The sequence below is a fragment of the Rhinoderma darwinii genome, chromosome 1, assembly GCF_050947455.1.
Source record: "Rhinoderma darwinii isolate aRhiDar2 chromosome 1, aRhiDar2.hap1, whole genome shotgun sequence".
NCBI lineage: Eukaryota > Metazoa > Chordata > Amphibia > Anura > Rhinodermatidae > Rhinoderma > Rhinoderma darwinii.
In genome coordinates, this window is record NC_134687.1 from 268,273,619 (window position 1) to 268,294,010 (window position 20,392).

General features: G+C 42.8%; 1 protein-coding gene across 4 annotated transcripts in view; it reads left to right on the forward strand.

Moving 5' to 3' along the window:
- Positions 1–20,392, forward strand: part of BTBD2 (BTB domain containing 2) — a 277,215-nt gene that overhangs the window by 214,334 nt on the left and 42,489 nt on the right. For all 4 annotated transcript variants that reach the window (XM_075863971.1, XM_075863978.1, XM_075863958.1 and 1 more), the window contains one exon: positions 6,515–6,661. In XM_075863971.1, the coding sequence (XP_075720086.1) occupies positions 6,515–6,661 (147 nt within the window). The remainder of the gene's footprint in view (positions 1–6,514; positions 6,662–20,392) is intronic.

Sequence of the window (20,392 nt, forward strand, 5' to 3'; positions counted from 1 at the left end):
TTTCACTCCCTCCTTAGTCCTAAAGTGCAGATCACAGATCTCTGTGCTGAAGACCTGGTCAATTATTTTAAAGTTAAAATTGACAACATCCGGCATGATATTATTTCCCAGTCCCCTAGTAACATCGATCCCCTTCCCTCCCGCACTCCCTCTTCTTCACTCTCAGCATTTGACTCAATAACTGAACAAGAAGTCTCTAGGCTCCTCTCTTCTTCTCGTCCTACTACCTGCCCTAGTGATCCTGTCCCCTCACACCTCCTCTAGTCCCTCTCCCCAGCTGTCACTAGTCACCTCACTAAAATATTTAACCTCTCTCTTTCCTCTGGTATCTTTCCCTCCGCTTTTAAACATGCCATTATAAACCCATTACTGAAAAAAACCAACTCTTGACCCATCCAGCGCTGCTAACTACCGACCAGTCTCTAATCTGCCCTTCATCTCCAAACTCCTGGAACGCTTGGTCTACTCTCGCCTTATCCGCTATCTCTCTGCTAACTCCATTCTTGTCTGGTTTCCGCACTCTACACTCCACAGAAACTGCCCTTACTAAAGTCTAAAATGATCTCTTGGCGGCTAAATCGGACGGTAAATCCTCTCTCCTGATTCTTCTGGATCTCTCTGCAGCCTTTGACACTGTAGACCACAAACTCCTACTTAACATGCTCCACTCTATTGGCCTCAAGGACGCGGCTCTCTCTTGGTTTTCCTCCTATCTCTCTGACCGCTCATTCAGTGTGTCATTTGCTGGTTCCACTTCTTCTCCTCTTCCCCTTGCTATCGGGGTTCCTCAGGGATCAGTCTTAGGTCCGCTTCTCTTTTCTCTCTACACAGCTCCTATTGGACAAACTATCAGCAAATTTGGCTTCCAGTACCATCTCTACGCTGATGACACCCAATTATATACCTCTTCCTGTGACATCACCCCTGCTCTAATACAGAACACCAGTGATTGTCTGTCCGCTGTCTCTAACATCATGTCCTCTCTCTATCTGAAACTGAATCTTTCTAAAACTGAGCTCCTTGCGTTCCCACCATCTACTAACCTCCCTAAACCTGATGTCTCCATCTCTGTGTGTGGCACTATCATAACTCCTAAGCAGCACGCCCGCTGTCTCGGGGTTATTTTTGACTCAGATCTTTCCTTTATTCCTCACATACAATCACTTTCACGCTCCTGTCATTTTCACTTCAAAAACATCTCCAGAACCCTCTCTTTTCTTACGGAGGAAACCGCCAAAACTCTGATTCACTCTCGTCTTGACTACTGCAACTCATTACTAGTCGGTCTTCCCCTCACCAAACTCTCCCCTCTCCAATCTATCCTCAATGCAGCAGCCAGGCTCATATTTATGACCAACCGCTACACCAACGCCTCTAATCTGTGCCAGTCACTGCACTGGTTGCCCATCCCCTTCCGAATAAAATTCAAACTTATTACTCTCACCCACAAAGCTCTCCACAGTGCTGCACCTCCTTACATCTCCTCCCTCATCTCTGTCTACCACCCTACTCGGGCTCTACGTTCTGCCAACGACCTTAGATTAAAATCCTCCATAATCCAAACCTCCCACTCCCGTCTCCAAGATTTCTCTCGTGCTGCACCCGTCCTCTGTAATGCGCTACCCCAGACAATCCGATTAATTCCCAATATCCACAGTTTTAAACGTGCCCTGAAAACACATCTATTTAGACAGGCCTATAACATTCCCTAATCTGACTCCTTTCCATGGCCCTCCTTTTAGATTAGTCATCAGAATAAGATTCCCTCACACTCCTTCTCTTCATGTCCGTCATACACGGATACTGGCTGGTGACCGGCTCATGCAGCTTTATGTTACCACCGCATGTGTATAAAAATGGCCGGACCATTGTACAGAACAAACACTGTTACACTTTGTGTCTCCCTTGTTTCCTCATAGATTGTAAACTCTTGCAAGCAGGGTCCTCACTCCCCAGGTTTGAATTGTAAATGAACTTTGTCACTATGTAATGTCTGATATTGTTTGTTTCATGTTCCCTCTAAATTGTAAAGTGCTGCGTAATATGTTGGCGCTATATAAATAAAGATTATTATTATTATCTTCCTGAAACACTGACTGCTTGTGATTAGGCAATTTCCGACATCGCTCGGCTCCCTTCTGACATCATATATTAGAGGCAGCAGCTCACACTTACTTTTCACTTGCTGTCATTGTAGTATGCGCTCCTGGGGAACTGGCGCCAGTACAGAACGTACTGGCAGAACACCCAAGTCAGAAGGCATACCACACAAAATAGTTAATAAAATGTAACATATATCTACTTAATATTGGTATAATTTTTTTAAACATACTTTTTAGGAGGTTAGAAAGAATTAAAATATTTTTACAATAAAATGTAGTTTTAGTTTAGACAAGAAATAAAAACACCCAAACAATTGTAAAGCAATTTCTGCTGCTTACAGCAATATCACATATGTGGCCATAAACTTCTATTTGGGCACACATCAGGGCTTAGAAGTGAAGAAGTGCCATTTTGCTTTTGTAGCGCGGATTTTGCTGGAATGCTTTGTGGACAACATTTCAACTCCCTGAGGTACCAATACAGTGGGAAAACCCTCAGAAGTGACTTCATTTGGAATCTACACGCCTCAAGTAAATCATCTAGGTTATAGTGAGCATTTTTACACCACATTTTTTTGCTGAATTTATTAGAATTTGGACATGAAAATTAAAACCTACATTTTTTTTTTTCAATAAAATGTCATTTTAGCTCAAATTGTTTAATTTTCACAAAGGCTAAATAGGAGACAAAGCACCTCACAATTTGTTATGCAATACCCCATATGTGGTCATATACTGCTTTTTGGGGGCACAGCTCAGAAGGGAAGTAGCGCCATTTAGCTTTGGGAACGCAGGTTTTGCTGAAATGGTTTTAAAGGGAATGTGTTGCCAGCAAAACATGTTTTTTTTTTAAATTAAACATTTAGTGTGTAGGTGATTAAACATTGTTCAAATTTTTTTTATTTTTTTCACGAGTAAGGAAATTTTATAAATTAGATTCTAATTTATAATATTTCCCATTGCTGGTCACTAGATGGAGCTATTCCCAAAATTGCAGCATTGCATGTGGTAAAGCAACCACATTGCTTTTTGCTGCAAAATTGGGAAAAAAGCACTCGCTCTAGTGAGCTCTGAGAATCCCCCCCTCCTTTATCCTGGCTTGTGCCGAGATAAACGAGGGGTTTGAACGGTCTAACCTCCTACACTGTGTGTCGCCATTTTTTGAGCTAACACACAGTGTAGTAGGTTTACATACAGTAGTAAACACACACAAACACGAACATACATAGAAATCTCTTACCTGCTCCTGCCGCCGCGGCTCCCTCCGGCCCGTCCGCTCCGTCTGCTGCCGCTGGTCCAAGTGCACAAGTCCGGAAGCCGCGACCCGAAGTAGTAATCTTACTGCCCGGCCGCGACTTCCGGTCCACAGGAAAATGGCGCCGGACGGCGCGCATTTCAAATTGGACTGTGTGGGAGCGGCGCATGCGCAGTTCCCACACAGATGGCGTACACAGAAGTGGATGGGACGGGACCCGTTCGCAGTCCCTATGGGACTGTGGCTGCCGTATTCCATGTCTGTATGTGTCGTTAATCGACACATACAGAAATGGAAAAAAAATGGCAGCCCCCATAGGGAAGAAAAAGTGTAAAAATAAGAAAAAGTAACACACAAACACACAAATTAATCCAAACGTTTTTAATAAAGCACTAACATCTTTAACATAAACAAATAACATTAAATAAAATATTGTGATGACACTGTTCCTTTAAGGTGCCATGTCGCGTTTGTAGAGCCAATGCGGTACCAGTACTATAGAAACCTCAGAGAAGTGACCGCATTTTGAACTACACCCCTCCAGCTAGAAATTTAGTGAGCATTTTGACCCCGCGTGTTTTTCATTAGTTCACAGTGGATGTTGCAGAGTAAAATTGGTAATTTTGTCATAGATATGCAATTTCAGTGCCCAATATGTTGCCCCATTCTAAAAAGACAACTCTCTAATTATTATGCGGTTTCCTGGTTTAAGAAAGACCCTACGTGTGGCCCTAATCTTTTGCCTGGACAAGCGACAGGGCTCTGGAGTTAAGAGCGCCATACGCATTTGAGGCCAAATTTTATGATTTACACAGCATTAGCCCCGCAATTGCACAGATTCTGAGGTGAAAGTAATGGAAAAACAATTAACCCTATTTTGTAAATTACACCCCTCAAGGCATTTATTAATGGGTGTTGCGGCACTAAAGACACACTCCATAAATTAAGTGAGTTCTCCTGGGTATGGCTGTGCCATATATGTGGATGTAAACTGCTGTTTGGGCAGACTGGAGGACTCTGAATGGAAGGACCACCGTGTAGATTTTGGAGCATGGATTTTGCTTGGTAGTAGTTTTTGTATGGGGTTTTACTTATATTTATCAAATGTATAATTTTGGGGCAAATGTACGCTGTGTAGAGTATATCTAGGCTTAATAAGATGGTATAATTATGAGGTAATAAATATAATCCATGGATGTGTGGTATGCTTTGAATCAATCCTTTATGCACAGGCCAGGTTTTTCGGGGCTGGCGTCGCATTGATAAATGGTATCGTTTCTTATTCCCCTTTTGGGACAGACTCTGCACCTTTTTGTGTCCCCATCTTTTTTTTGTTGTTTGGGGTACTGCGCTTGGAATATGTTGCCCTGGTACAATACAGATGGCCTCTTTTCAGCGGAGATAAAGATATTCTGAGGCAGATGTGCCTGGACCCTCCCATTCCTGCTTCCCGAATATTAGGGCCTTGATTACCACCTCTTGAAACACAAGGAATGTTCCCCTCTGGCCTGCACATGGGGGTGTTTTTTCATCCCTGTCTTACTAGAGACATAACTTACATAGATGTAAATGTGACTTTTTGATCACTTTTTATTCCATTATTTGTGAGGCAAGGTGATTAAAAACCGCAATTTTGGCATTCATTTTTTTACACATCGTCTTTATTCTACATGTCAGCACAATATCGGCAATACCAAATTTATATTGTTTTTTTTTTATGTATTACAACTTTTACACAATGAAAACCCTTTTTATCAGGGTGTTGTGTCATTTTCTAAGAGCCATAACTTTTTTTATTTTTCTGTCAAATGAGCTGTGTAAGGACTCAATTTTTTTGCGGTTCAACTTGTAGTTTTAATTGGTACATCTATAGAGTACATGCAAACTTTTGAGCACTTTTTTTGTTCCATTATTTGGAGGGTAGGTGACCAAAAATAACCAATTCTGGCTTTTTATTTTTTTTGCTACAGTATTTACCGTGCAGTATAAAGAGTTTGTTTTTTGTTTTTTTTTCTACGCCCGTTCATTACAGACACCACGATACCAAATATGTATAGTTTCTTTTTTTGCTATCATAAAAGGGAAGGAAAAAAAGTGATTTTTATTACTTTAAACTGTAGGTTTTTTTCTGAAACATTTTTCCCTTTTTGTTTTTGTCCCATTGGGGACTTGAAGCTCTGTTTGATCGCTAGTATAATAAATTGCAGTACTTATGGAGTGTATTGTAATGGTCACGGGGGGCGATAGGGTACAAGGTGAGCCCCCCTCCCTATGTCAACCACTAAGATGTCGCAGTCAATGCTAAGAGCTCAAACACCGGCTGTTACAGCAGAGTGTCAGCTGTAGTAAACAGCCGACATCTTATGCTTATGGTGCGGGCTACCTTCCATGGAAAATTGTGGTAACCCCTTGCCCACCGTGATGTACAGTTACGTCAAATGTCGGCAAGGAGTTAAAGTCTGTGTACACACTTTTGGGGTCTTTTTTTTTTAAATCATTCTTTGTTTAGTCATCAAAACCGATTTTGTAATCGACTTTCACTTTATCAGGTCTGAGCTTAGAAAATCACTCAGGAGCACACAGAATCCGATGTCAGTGGAGTGGTCTGTGCAGTTCACTGACAGATTCATCTCAGAAAGGCTTACTGCAGCTTTTATGTACTGTGATACATAGGAGCTGCAGAAGTGAATTTAATAAGTCAATCACAGAACTTGTATTTATAACTAAATAAATGCTTGTCATAAATCAGAGGTCCCTTTATGTTTAAACTAAGGTATAGTATGGGCCCATAGCAGGTGATCGGCCTCTTATTCAGGATCCATGTAATATGGATCCCAAATAGGATCATGTGTATAAGGCATTAGGAGGCTGAAATAAAGTTTACCATAGCTCTCTGTTGACGGATAACCATGAAACTTTTTAAAAGTGAGAATCCGTACGAACTGATGTAGATATAGTGGTTCTATGCTTTCTATATGTATACTTAGGGCATGCTGGCTAAGCAAAACATTCTTTATTCTAGCATATGCTATTGCACAATTCTGAATTAAAGTACAGAAAAAGAAAACTTCCTCTGCTTCCTCATTCCTAATTTGCTTGCATTTTTATTTTTTTAAAAGGTGTCATAGTGTTTTCTCTCTCCCTTTTTTATTTTTAGATTATTCACACAGACAGCAACACAGTGCTTGGACAGAATGACACAGGCTTCAGCTGTGATGGTTCCTCAAACACTTTTAGGGTAATGTTTAAAGAACCAGTGGAAATTCTACCCAATGTCAACTACACTGCGTGTGCCACACTGAAGGTCAGGATTATGTTATTTCTTGTCTTGGAAATGGCATGCAGTATTATATCTGCATCTTGTATGTGTTGATCTGAATCCATTTAAAAGGCATTCTGTTAAAAGGTGGATGTATACTGGAAAATAAAAATGTATTTAAACCACAGAATACATAAAGGGGTTGTCCAGCCACATAATTATTTTTTTTTATTATGCTATAAAATACCAAAATAAGTCAAACTTACTGTACCATTCCCCTGCCGCTCCTATGCTGACGCTTACCAGGCCGCACGGGAGCGGCGAGGGATTAGTAAGGAGAGTATTACTTCTTTTGATATTTTATAGCATTGTAAGCTGTGGTTAAAAAAATAAATAAATAAAAGGATATGGCTGGACAACCCTTTTAACTGACCAATATATTTATATGAGCAGTGTAAAACTACAGCAAACATTTTGACCAAACAGAACTTAGTCTGTGCTGTTGTTGCTCATTCTCCATATATTGATGGGCAAGAGCATTAATAAATATCAATTGGGCTTAAGCGAGTACAATAAAAATTCTCTCCTCTACTATATAGTAGGGACAGGCTGGCGGCAGCTATAACAGGAAATTTCTAGGATGTCTTGTGTAAGGAAGAGCCCCAATTAAAACTCATGGAACTCCTTGTGGAACAATTCCCCCTATAGGTAGAGCCTGCATTTCTGGACTCCAGACTAAAAATAAAACATTTCCTATATGCCAAATTGAAAAACATATGTAATTAAAGATTCTCCGGGACTTTTATATTGATGGCCTTTCTTTAGGATAGGTCATCAATATCAGATTGGTGGGGTTTCTGCTCCTGGCACCACTACCAATCAGCTGTCTAAAGGGTTCGTGGCAACGAACGCCGCAGCCTCTTCATGACTTACCAGGTACAGCGCCGTACACTTCCATAGTGGCTGTCTCTGGAAATGCAGTTCTCTGCAACCCAGTTCCATTCACTTAAATAGGACTGAAATGGCAAACCCAGGCACAGCCGCTAGAGAAGTGTACGGCGCTATCCCTGGTAAAATAGGAAGCGGCTATCAGCTGATCTGTGGGGGTTACCGGGAGTCAGACCCCCACCAATCTGATATTGATGGCATATCCGAAGTATACACTGCATTTGGAAGGTCAAGCCCTTTCACTTTTTTCACATTTTGTTATGTTGAGGCCTTGTGCTAAAAAATTTTTTTAAAAAAAATCACGTTTTCCCCACCATTCTGCACTCAATACCCCATAATGACAAAGTGAAAACAGAATGTTAGACATGTTTTCAAATTTATAAGAAATTAAAAACTCAATATTTCGCTTGGACATAAGTATTCAGACCCCTATTACACTTGAAATTTAGCCTCCCATTTCTCTAGATCATCTTTGAAGTGTTTCTACGCCTTGATTGGAGTCCACTTGTGGTAAATTCATTTGATTGGACATGATTTGGAAAGATACAGCCCCGAAGACGCAGATACAGTTGAAACCGGAGAAAAAATATGACTAAACCACCGAAATGTGCGAGATGACGTCTGTTAATTGCACTGAATTTTGTGGTTTTTTTTTCGATTAATTGCCCATCCTACCCCTTAGAATAAGCATCTATCCTCTGATTTGCTGCACATGATCCCCGGCGGCCAATCGCGGGGGTTCAGTGGAGTTGCATTTATCTCCCCCGCTCTCTCTCTCTCCTTCATTTGGACAGATGGTGCTGGGGATACAAGACCTCCTGACCGAGTATTGCTGCCTTTGGAACAGTGCATACACTCCAGGAACTGGGTAGGACCTCTCTCACACTTTCTGTCCCTGAGCATTTTTTTTACTCCATGTTGGAGTATTTTCCCTAGCAGACCGAGGCAGTCATTACCCCCTTTCCTGAGGTAGAATTATTGCTTTGCTGTGCAGTACCTGAATGGACTCATTGGCCATCTTACCCCTTTTAACATAGTGTGTGATAGTCGTTTAACATAGTGTGTGATGAACCACTTTACTGCAATTTCTAAACCTAGGGGGAGTGCCCCCTCATCTGAACAGTCCATTATTCCTGCTCTAAATGCAGCACTAAACTGTCCCCGTCACAGGCATTACTTAATGGATTATCTAAAGCCTCTCAGAAATTTGTGTCCTTTCCTTTCCTGGCAGCCAAAATTGCTATAGCTACATCCTGGAAAAGCCCTCTGATTCCTCTTCATCTGGTGTAGAATAAACTGAATTGGATTATAGTCAATGACCGTTTACACTGTATGGTCTCAGATAAGGAGGAACTTTTTCTTCAAGTTTGGCATCCATGGTTCAGATACCTTGGGACGATCTCTTAGGTTCATTTTGCCTATATGACACTTGACCCTCATTTTCCTGTCTTTCCCCCTTCTTTTCCCTCCATCTCTCCCTCCCTTTTATTCCTTCCTTATTTTTTTTCCTCTTCTTTTAGGACATATGGCACTCCTTGGAATATATTAGTATGTTATGATTTGCTTTTCGGGAAATGCCCCCGACTGTTATTTGTATTGTTTGATGTACAGTTTACCTTTCCTTGTAAACTGTCATGTCCGTGGCTGCGGGCCGTCAGGTTCACTCACCTCCTGACAGCCGCGTCCATGGGTCTGCGAGCGCTGGACCCAGTCTCCTCCTCAAGAGACGCCAGCGCTCACTTTCACTCACCTCGGCCGGGTCCCGTAGGGTGCGCCCGCACGCACGTGCCCGCTCTTAAAGGGGCAGCGCACGCACCGGACTTTAATGGGTAATCAGCCCATGAGTGCCCTGGACTATAAGAAGGGCCCAGCCCCTTGCTTCGATGCTTGAGCGTTTTGTTGCATCCTAGTTTGTCTAAGCAAATGGTCTCCTAGTGTTTTCCAGTTCCCAGCGTTCCCTGTTCCTGTATCCCTTGCTATACTGGTCACGTGCCGTGCTGTGCTGTAGTCATGCTGTGCTGTATTCCACGCCTGTCTAGCTACTCCACGCCTGATGTCTACCCGCTGCCTAGTCCCAGCCGAGCCTGCCTTGCTACTGTCCGAGCTGCCACAGGTACCCTATACAAACTATAGACTGTGACCTGCTCATTGTTGGCCAGCTGCCATACCGACAAGGCGGGAATTCCACGAACTCAACGTGACAAACCTTCAATAAAAAATTATTGAAACATAAATGCAGCACTAAATTTTCCTGTGGTCCGCCTGCTTCCCTATGTGATGCATGACGGTCTCCTTACCAAGCATCTGTAGATCCAGAACTACACCACCCTCAGCGTTGCCCTTGCCTGGTATTGTGGGAATTGACTCGGACAGGGCCCATTCCCTTTCTAGGACCGTTGGTAACCTTGCGGACATCTCTTAGTCTGTGATGCGCATGATGGTTCACCTTTCTGACCAGCCACCTCTGTACTCGTGAGGTCCACTAGAGTAACTTCGCTTTTACCAGCCTCCTCTGCCTCGCCTCCAATGGAGTGCAGTCCGGTGTCTCCTCTCTGCCTAGGGGGGGTATTAGTAGATGGGGGACTTTCTCATTTCGATTCAGATCCGGATGTTATGGCGTCTTCCAAACTCTCCACTTCTGCTGAAGTGCTCATTAAGGCGGTCTGTGATACTCAACTGGTCACTGATGCAGTACCTTCTCCTTCGTCTGATTCAGTTTCCTTCTTTCAGCTTTAATGGTCTCAGAAGGTATTTCCAGCTCATATCAAGCTTAACGGCATAGTTTCCAAGTAATAAAAACACCTGGACTAGAAGTTCACTCACTGTAGCTGATTGAAAGTTATGTATCTCTTTCAGGAAGGGGTCTCTTCTAAGTGGGTTAAGTCTGCGATGGTGCACCTCCAGGTTTCCTGCCTGGCCAAAACTACTGCTTTGCTCATGGTAGATGCAAATTTGTTCAAGGATCCTTCGGACCGCCGAGTGGAGTCCTTTGCCAAGTTTGCCTTTGAGGCCACTTACTATGCCTAACGTCCTATACATATTCTTCAAGTACTTCAAGGATGTCTGGCTTTTCCATATTTCGGGCGCCTGGGTTTAACAAGTGGTATCTGGATACAAAATGTAATTTACCAGTCTTCGTTCAGGGCATTTCTTGCAGTCCGCTTTTCCGCATTCTCCCTACGCCTTTGTTCGAGCAATTGACAGTCTGCTCATTTAAGAAGTCGTTATTCAGGTTCCCTCAATCCAAAGACCTTGGGAGGGTGGTTATACTCCACGTTTTTGTCGTACCAAATAAAGGTATCTCGGTTTGATCCATCCTAGACCTCAAGCGTCTCAACGAGTACATCAAGGTCCGCCATTTCTGCATGGAATACCTCCAATCGCTTCCATGGAGCGGGGAGTTTGTTTCCTCAGTGGGCATCTTTTTGCCAGTCCCACCAGCGCTTCCTGCCCTTTGCAGTGCCTCCTCACCATTATCAGTTTGTAACTCTTCCGTTTTGTCTGACTGCAGTCCCGAGAGTTTTTTCACAAAATCCTATCTGCGGTGATAGCGCTCCTTTGGACCAGGAGGATGTCAGTCACTCCGTACCTGGATCACATTTTGATCAAGTCTCCTACCATGAAGGACTGCACTCCAGATCACTCTGGACACCTTGTGCCGTTTCGGTTGCATTTTCAACCGCTCCAAATCTTGCCTATTCCTTTCCCAGCAGATTGAATTCCTGGGCGAGGTCTTGGACACTCAGTCAGCGAGGGTGTTCCTTCCCATGGAGTGTCCATTAGGTAGGAATTCACTCATTTTGGACAGCTGCGGGACCTCTCTCCCTCTTTAATTTCAATAATTTCACGGTGGAACCTTTCTCTGGACTTGGATGAACGGATTCTCCTTCCTCTGTCTGTTGAGCACTCCCAGTGGTGGATCTCCTCCCTGGCCTTTCCCTGTGGTCGCTTCTTCTGAACTGGCAAATCATTTCCACGGAAGCTAGTCTCAAACGGTGGGGAGGAATATTTTGCAGCCTCATGGTTCAGAGACTGTCGTCCCCACAGCAATCATCTCTTCCCATCAATCTGCTGTTGTTGAGAGCCATCTTCCTTTGCCTGCTGCACTGGACATCGCTCCTGTCCAGCCATCTGGTGTGAGTCCAAACGGACAATGTCATGGCCGTGGCTAATTTCAATCACAAAGGCGGGATTTGAAGTGCAGCAGTAATGGCCGAGCCCGCAAAGATTTTCAGCACTACACATTCCATCGGTCGACAACGGTGTCACCGTTTTTCTAAGTCAAGAACGGGTGGATACCGGGAAGTGCTCCCTCTACGCAGGGGGTCTTCGACCAGATTTGCACCAGATGGGGGAGGTCGGATGTGGACCTGATGGTGTACAGGTTCAATAGCAAGGTTCCCTTCGTCATCTCCTGAGCCCGGGATCCAGGGGCCTACGCCGTGGACGCTCTCGTGGCTTTGTGGACCTGCTTCTGGCTCCTCTACATGTTTCCCCCTCTGCCTTTCATGCCTCGGCTCCTCCGACGGTTCAAGACCGAAGTGATTCCAATCATCCTGGCAATGCCAGATTGGCCGCATCATTGTTGGTACGCAGACGTGGTGTCCCTGCTAGCTAAACCTCCTGTGGCCCTTGCCTTTCCATCCCTACCTCCTCTCTTCCACCAGAATTTGAAGTTGCTACGTTTAACGGTGTGGCTGTTGAGGACATCGTTCTAAGGGCTCGCGGTTTTTCAAAGAGGGTAATTCTTACCATGCTTAAGACTCTGATACCGCCTTTGGCCCGCATTTATCATCGTACCTGGAAGACCTACTTTCGTTGGTGTGAGGATCGCAATCTCCCTCCCTTGTGATTTTATCTTTCTAGAGTTTGTTCCTCCTCCTGGGTTTCTTGGTTTAGGGTTTGGCCCTTAGCTCCCTTAAGGGACAGGTGTCTGCACTTTCCATCTTGTTCAGTTGCCCGATGGCCTCTAAATCCGCTGTGAATACCTCTCTACTTAGGGTTGCTCATTCAGTTCTGCCTTATTGACCTCTGATACCTTCATGGGATCTCAACTAACTTGGTTTTGGAGGTTCTGCAATCTGCTCCATTTGAACCTTTTCTTCATCTCATGCAAGCTCTCACTTTCGGATTTGGCAGTCCGTTCCTGACTCTTCATCTGGATAAGGCGGTGCTCCGTATGGTGCCCTCCTTTTTGCCTAAATTCGCCTTGGCTTCTCACCTAAATTAGGACATTGTTCTGCCGTCTTTTTGTCTGTCTCCCAGTCATCCGAGGGAGTGTTCTCTCAACAACCAGGATGTTGTCTGTAGGTGGGGTATATCCTGTAGGAGGAGCCACAATTTTGAATTCCTAGTGGCAACAGAATGTACGTCCCCAATGAACTGGACAATAAAAGAATTTATCTCCGTAATTGTACTGGCCTGCAGAATAAACTTAACTCGTCATTTATACCGCGCAGTGAACGCTGTAAAAACAAAAACAAACTAATAAGCAATGCCAGAATTGCTGTTTTTTGGTCACTTCACCAAAAAATTTAAGTGATGAAAAAGTTACATGTACGCCAAAGTTATACCAAAAAAAACTACAGGTCGTCCTGCAAAAAACAGGCCCTCACACAGTTCCATCGACGGATAAATAAAAATGTTACTGCTCTAACAAGATGGTGACACACAATCATGATTTCTTTTAACCTTTTAATGGCAGCCCATTGTCTTTTGACTACGTGCGATGCAGGTCCCAAGTCTATAGCGACATCTTTTGGCGTCGCTGTATAAGAGGCTAACGAGTGCTACAGTGAGCGCTCATTCTCTAAGTACAAGCTGTTACTATCAGCTCCTGTTATGAGAAAAGTTGTTTTTTTTGTATGGCTGGATCAACCTCTGTTTCTGTCCATTTAACCCTTTGATTGCCATGGTCCGTGGCTGCGACATGAACAAAAGCAACTTCCCCTTCTTAATTGCATCACTAGGTACGAGTTCACGAGGAACGGGCTGTTTGTTCAGTAAGCTTGCTGTTAGGGCACACTATGTGTTGTCCTAATAGCAGCCTGTGTCATAGTGACACAGAAGATAATATATTTCGATATATATTATAATATAAACTTCGATACGGTTTCGATACCGTGCACCCTCAAACGGTTCGATACCGTTAATTCATGTATTTCGATACTAAGCTGTGCGGCCGCACAACTTAGCATTGTAACACATGAATGTAGTCGGTGGGGCTGCGGCTGCGTAATACAGCCATTGTCCCACTCCTGAGTCCTGACAAGTGCACGCGCTCAGCATGAGGTGATACAACCAGCGCTGCATTAATGAACGGCGGCACTGAAGACAGAACAAGGCGGGCACACTGCTAAACACCCCCATGTTCTATCTTCAGTGCCTTTGCCGCCGCCCATTAGTGCAGCGCCGGCCGCATCACCCCATGCTGACCGCGCGCACACTTGTTGTCAGGAGCGGGGCAATGACTGTATTACACAGCTGCAGCCACGTGGCGGAGATCAGAGAAACCTCTCATCTCCGCCGTTATTCCCCTGACTGCTGTGACCAAAACGGACTGCAGCATTCAAGGGGTAAATTGGAAAGGGGATGCCCCTTGGATCGCATCACAGGGAATCCCTGTGACTCGATTGAGGGTCATACCATATATGGGCAGACACCCCAGGGTCCATTAAAGGACCCCAGGGCTGTCTGACCATATTTCCTGTTAGGGCATACATAGGTATGTCCTAACTGCTGCCTGTGTACTACACAGGCTAATGTACTGGCATATAGTTATATGCTAGTACATTAAAGTAAAAAAAAAAAAAGTAAAAACATAAAGTAATGTTAAATTAAAAAAAACACACATTTTTTACAATAAACATTAAAATAAGTCTTAATACATAAAATATACACATATTCGGTATTGGCGCGGCTGTAATAACCTGCACAACAATTTTTTTGCATCATTTATAATGTGTACGCTATAAAAAAAACAAACTAAAAACTTCTTTCACTTATTAATGTAAGGCACGAGGTGTAATGACTTTAACCTCCATGTGCCTCACATTAATAGTAATTAACCCCATCATGTACCTTACTCATTAACCTAATGTTGTCCATTATGAGAAACATGATGGGGTTAATTACTATTAATGTGAGGCACATGCAAAATTCATCACACCACGTGCCTCACATCAGAAAATGGAAGAACTTTTTTTTTTTTTTATTACTGTTGGCAAAGTATTGTTTTGGTATCGAAAATCGCAATACTACACGAAGTATCGATATCAAAGTCCAAATTCTGGAATCGTGACAACCCTAGTATACAGGAGTATACTAATACATTACAAGTTTTTGGGTTTGTTTGTTTTTTTTTTAAAAAAGCTGTAAAATAGTAATCCCTTTGAGACAAATGTTTCTTGTAAAACATTCATTAATAATAAAAGATGTCCGCAAAAAAGTTTTTTTTTACTATAAAAAACATTCTAATGTGAATACCCTACATAAAAGCTAAAAACCTACACATGTTACGTATCCACGCGACCGTAATAACCTGCGGAGTTGACCAGAATATTTAGGGTAAAATGTGAACATGGTTACATAGTTGATAAGGTTGAAATAAAGATATAGTTCCATGATGTCCAACCTATAATCCGACAATGTTAATCCAGAGGAAGGCAAAACCCCCATGAGGTTGATGCCAATTGCCTCATTAAGGGAAAAATATGGCAAGCAGAATAAATCCCTGTATCAATGTCGCATCAAGGTCCTTCTTGAACTTGTTCAAAGAATCAACCATCACAACATCCTGTGGCAGAGCGTTCCATAGTCTCACCACTCTCACTGAAAAGTATACCCATCTGTGATGGTGGTGAAACCTTTTTTCCTCTAGATGTAGAGGATGCTCCCTTGTCCTTGTTACAGGCCTAGGTGTAAAAAGATCAATAGAAAGATCTCTGTACTGTCCAATTATATATTTTGAACATTGTAATTAGATTGCCCCATAGCAGTCTTTTTTTTTTTTAACTGAATAGACCCAAGTTTGATTTTATTTGCCTTTGCAGCAGCAGCTGGCACTGGTTGCTGAAGGTAAATGTACTGTTCACCAATATCAGTAAATATTTACTGTGTAAACCTTCTACAAGGTCATTTATAAACATATTTAAAAAACGAGGGCCCAATACTGAACCCTGTGGAACTCCTCTGGTAACTGTCACCCACTCTGTACCATTAACCCCTTAAGGACGCAGCCTAGTTTGGGCCTTAAGGCTCAGAGCCCATTTTTCAAATCTGACATATTTCACTTTATGTGGTAATAACGTCGGAATGCTTAAACCTATCCAAGCGATTCTGAGATTGTTTTCTCGTGACACTTTGGGCTTCATGTTCGTGGTAAAATTTGGTCGATATATTCAGTCTTTATTTGTGAAAAATTGCAAAATTTAGAGAAAATTTACAAAAAATAGCATTTTTCAGAATTTAAATGCATCTGCTTGAAAAACAGACGGTTATACCACCCAAAATAGTTACTAGTTCACATTTCCCATATGTCTACTTTAGATTGGCATCGTTTTTTGAACATTATTTTATTTTTCTTGGACGTTACAAGGTTTAGAACATAAACAGCAATTTCTCATATTCTTAAGAAAATTTCAAAAGCCTTTTTTTGAAGGTGCCAGTTCAGTTCTGAAGTGGATTTGAGGGGCCTATGTATTAGAAACCCCCATAAAACACCCCATTTTAAAAACTAGACCCCTCAAAGTATTCAAAACAGCATATAGAAAGTTTTTTAACCCTTCAGGCATTTCACAGGAATTAAAGCAATGTGGAAATGAAATTTGCAAATTTCATTTTTTCTGCTGAATTTCAATTTTATTCAATTTTTTTTTAGTAACAGAGAAGGTTTTACCAGAGAAACACTACTAAATATGTATTGTCCAGATTCTGCAGTTTTTAGAAATGTCCCACATGTGGCTCTAGTGCGCTCGTGGACTAAAACACAAGCCCTAGAAGCAAAGAAGCACCTAGTGCATTTTGAGGCCTCTTTTTTATTAGAATATATTTTAGGCAGCATGCCAGGTTTGAAGAGGCGTTGATGTATCAAAACAATGGAAACCCACCAGAAGTGACCCCATTTTGGAAATTACACCCCTCAAGGAATTCATTAATGGTTTTTGTTATCATTTTGACCGCACAGTTTTTTCACAGCACCTATTTGAATTGGGCTGTGAAATGAAAAAAATGATATTTTTTCCAATAAAATGTCATTTTTGATCAAATTTTCTTATTTTCACAGGGAACAACATACCCCATTTTGTTGCCCAATTTGTCCTTAGTGCGGCAATACCCCATTTGTGGTGATAAACTGCCGTTTGGGCCCATGGGAGGGCTCAGAAGAAAAGGACCACCATTTGGCCTACTGGAGCTTTTCTGGTGCTAAGTCATGTATGCAGAAGCCCCTGAGGTACCAGTACAGTTGAAACCCCCGAGAAGTGACCCCATTTTAAAAACTACACCCCTTAAGACATTCATCTAGAGGTGTAGTGAGCATTTTGACCCCACAGGTACTGTGTAAAAGATAATGCGCAGCAGATGGTGCAGTGTGAGATTTGCAATTTTATATATGTATATGCCATTTCAGTGTCCAATATAGTGTGCCCAGCATGCGCCACCGGAGATATACACCCCTTAAATTGTAATGTGGGTTCTCCTGGGTACGACAATACCCTACATGTGGCTGTTATCAGCTGCCTGGGCATACGGCAGGGCTCAGAAGGGAAAGATGAGGGGGGTAAGCTGTGCGGAGTGCATCAGGGTAAATTAAAAATCAAGGGATGTATGATACATTTTAAAACAATCTTTTATACAGAGCCCTGGTTTTTCGGGACACGTGTCACATTGGTATATTGTGTTCTTCCTTATCCCCCTCTTATAGCAGACTCTGCACCTCTTTTGACTCTTTCCCTTTCCACCGGTTTGGGGAACTTCTCCTGGAAAGTGTTGCCCTGGTACGATGCGTGTGGCCTCGCTTCCAGAAGTACTGGGTGCCCCCCCTTCCTGGTCCCTAAAGATTAGATCTTGAAATTCCAGGAAAGTTCCCCTCTGGCCTGCACATCGACGTAGCACATACGAATTGTACAAAGCCATCTGTATGATGTGCCCGGCCAGCTTCTTATACCACACCGCATGGCGCTGTAGGGCTTCAGGACTTGATTTGACAAGTCCATCCCTCCCATGTACCTATTGTAGTCCAGGATGCAGTCTGGTTTGGGGGTGGCCTTTCCTTCATATATCCTAAACCTGTAGGTATACCCTGATGCACTCTCGCACAGCTTATACATCTTCACGCCATACCTTGCCCTCTTACCTGGCAGGTACTGGCGGAATTGAACCCTCCCTTTAAAATGTACCAGGGACTCGTCAATAGAAAAACACTTCTCGGGGGTGTATGCTTGGGAAAACCGGGCACTGGAACGGTCTAATAGGGGTCTCCGTTTATACAAACGGTCAAAACTGGGGTCATCTCGGAGTGGGCACTGCTCATTATCAGTATAATGTAAGAAGCGAAGTATTGCCTCATTTATTTATTTTTTTAGGTTCCAGTTCATTTCTGAAGTAGCTTTGAGGGGCCCATATATTAGAAACCCCTATCAAACACCCCATTTTAGAAACTAGACCCCTCAAAGTATTCACAACAGCATTTAGAAAGTTTATGAACCCTTTAGGTGTTTCACAGAAATTTAGAGCAAAGTAGAGGTGAAATTTACTCTCTTTATACCATTTTTTTTATAACACAAAAGGATTTATCAGAGAAACGCAACTCAATACTTATTGCCCAGATTCTGCAGTTTAGAGAAATATCCCACATGTGGCCCTCGGGCGGTAATGGACTGAAGCACCGGCCTCCGAAGCAAAGGAGCACCTAGCGGATTTTGAGCCCTCTTTTTTATTAGGCACCATGTCCGGTTTGAAGAGGTCTTGTGGTGCCAAAACATTGGAAACCCCCCAAAAGTGACCCCAATTTGGAAACTAGACCCCTTGAGGAATCCATTGTAGTTTTCATGGGGTGCATGCAGCTTTTTGATCAGTTTTTATTCCATTTTTAGGTGGCGTGGTGACTAATAAACAGCAATTCTACTATTGTTTTTGTATACTTTTTTTTTTACAGCGTTCACCGTGCGCTATAAATGATATATTAACTTTATTCTGCGGGGCGATACGATTACGGCGATACCAGATGTTTATAGTTTTTTTTTATGTCTTATGGCGTTTGCACAATAAAATACGTTTTGTAAACAATCATTCACTTTTTGTGTTACCTTATTCTAAGAGCCAGAACGTTTTTATTTTTCAATCAATAAAGCCGTGCGAGGACTTATTTTTTGCGTAACGAACTGTATTTTCCATCAGTACCATTTTTAGGTACATGCGACTTTTTGATCTCTTTTTATTCCATTTTTTGGGAGGTGAAGTGACCAAACAATTGTGATTGTGGTACGGTTTATTAATATTTTTTTTTACGGCGTTCACCGTGCGGGATAAATAACAAAATAATTTTGTAGTTCAGGCCGTTACGGACGCGGCGATACCAATTATGTATAGTTTATTTGTTTGTTTATATATTTTTATTAATAATAAATGACTGATAAGGGAAAAAGTGGGACTTTTACTTTTATTACTTTTAAAACTTTTATTTTCTTATTTTTACACATCTTTTTTTAACTTTTTTTTTACTTTATTACTCTGTCCCACTAGGGGACATGAGGGCAGGAGGCCCTGATCGCTATTCTAATACACTGCACTACATGCGTAGTGCAGTGTATTAGAACTGTCAGCTACTCACTGACAGCAAGCATAGTGGGTCCTGACGTTGTCAGGACCCACTAGGCTTCCGTCTATGGCATAGCCGGACGCCATTGTTTGGTGTCCGGTTGCCATAGTCACCATCGCCGGCCGCTGTCGCGTAGCAGGCCGGCGATGGCAGCTTAACCCCTAAAAAGCCGCGATCTCTATAGAACGCGGCTTTTAAGGGGTTAATCAGCGGGGACACAGCGATCGGTCCCCGCTGTAGGAGCTGTGACAGCTGCTGAACAAGACAGCAGCGTCACAGCTCCTGTATGTGTCGGGAGGACGGCCGAAACGGCCGTTACTCCTGAGACGTACTATTACGGCATGGAGCGCGAACGATACAGCTGCCATGACGTAATAGTACGTCAAGGAGCGGGAAGGGGTTAATAACTAGCCTCTGTTTTCGGCCACTGAGCCTGTTGTTAACCCAATTACACATATTTTACCCCAATCCCAGCATTTTTATTTTATATACCAACCTTTTATGCGTCACAGTTTCAAACACCTTTGAAAAGTCTAGATACACCACATCCGCAGCCTTAGGGCCTGTTCACATCAGCGTTGCCCTTCCGTTGAGGTTACCGTCGGGTTAACCCCTCAACGGAAAGGCAAACCGAAACCTTAGGTTCCTTTTGCATCACCATTGATCTCAATGGTGACGGAAACATTGCTAAAGGTTTCTGTTTGTCACCGTTATGACAGGGTTCCGTTGTTTTGACGGAATTAATAGCGCAGTTATTTATTTTCGTCGCAAACAACGGAACCCTGTCACAACTGTGACAAATGGAAACCTTTTGCAACGTTTTCGTCACAATTGAGGTCAATGGTGATGCAAACCAAACCTAAGATTTCCCTTTGCCCTTCCATTGAGGGGTTAACCTGGCGGAAACCTCAGACTGAACCCCTCAATGGAAGGGCAACACTGATGTGAGCACAGCCTTACCCAGGTCCAGTATAGAACTTACCTCATAGAAGCTAATCAGATTAGTTTGA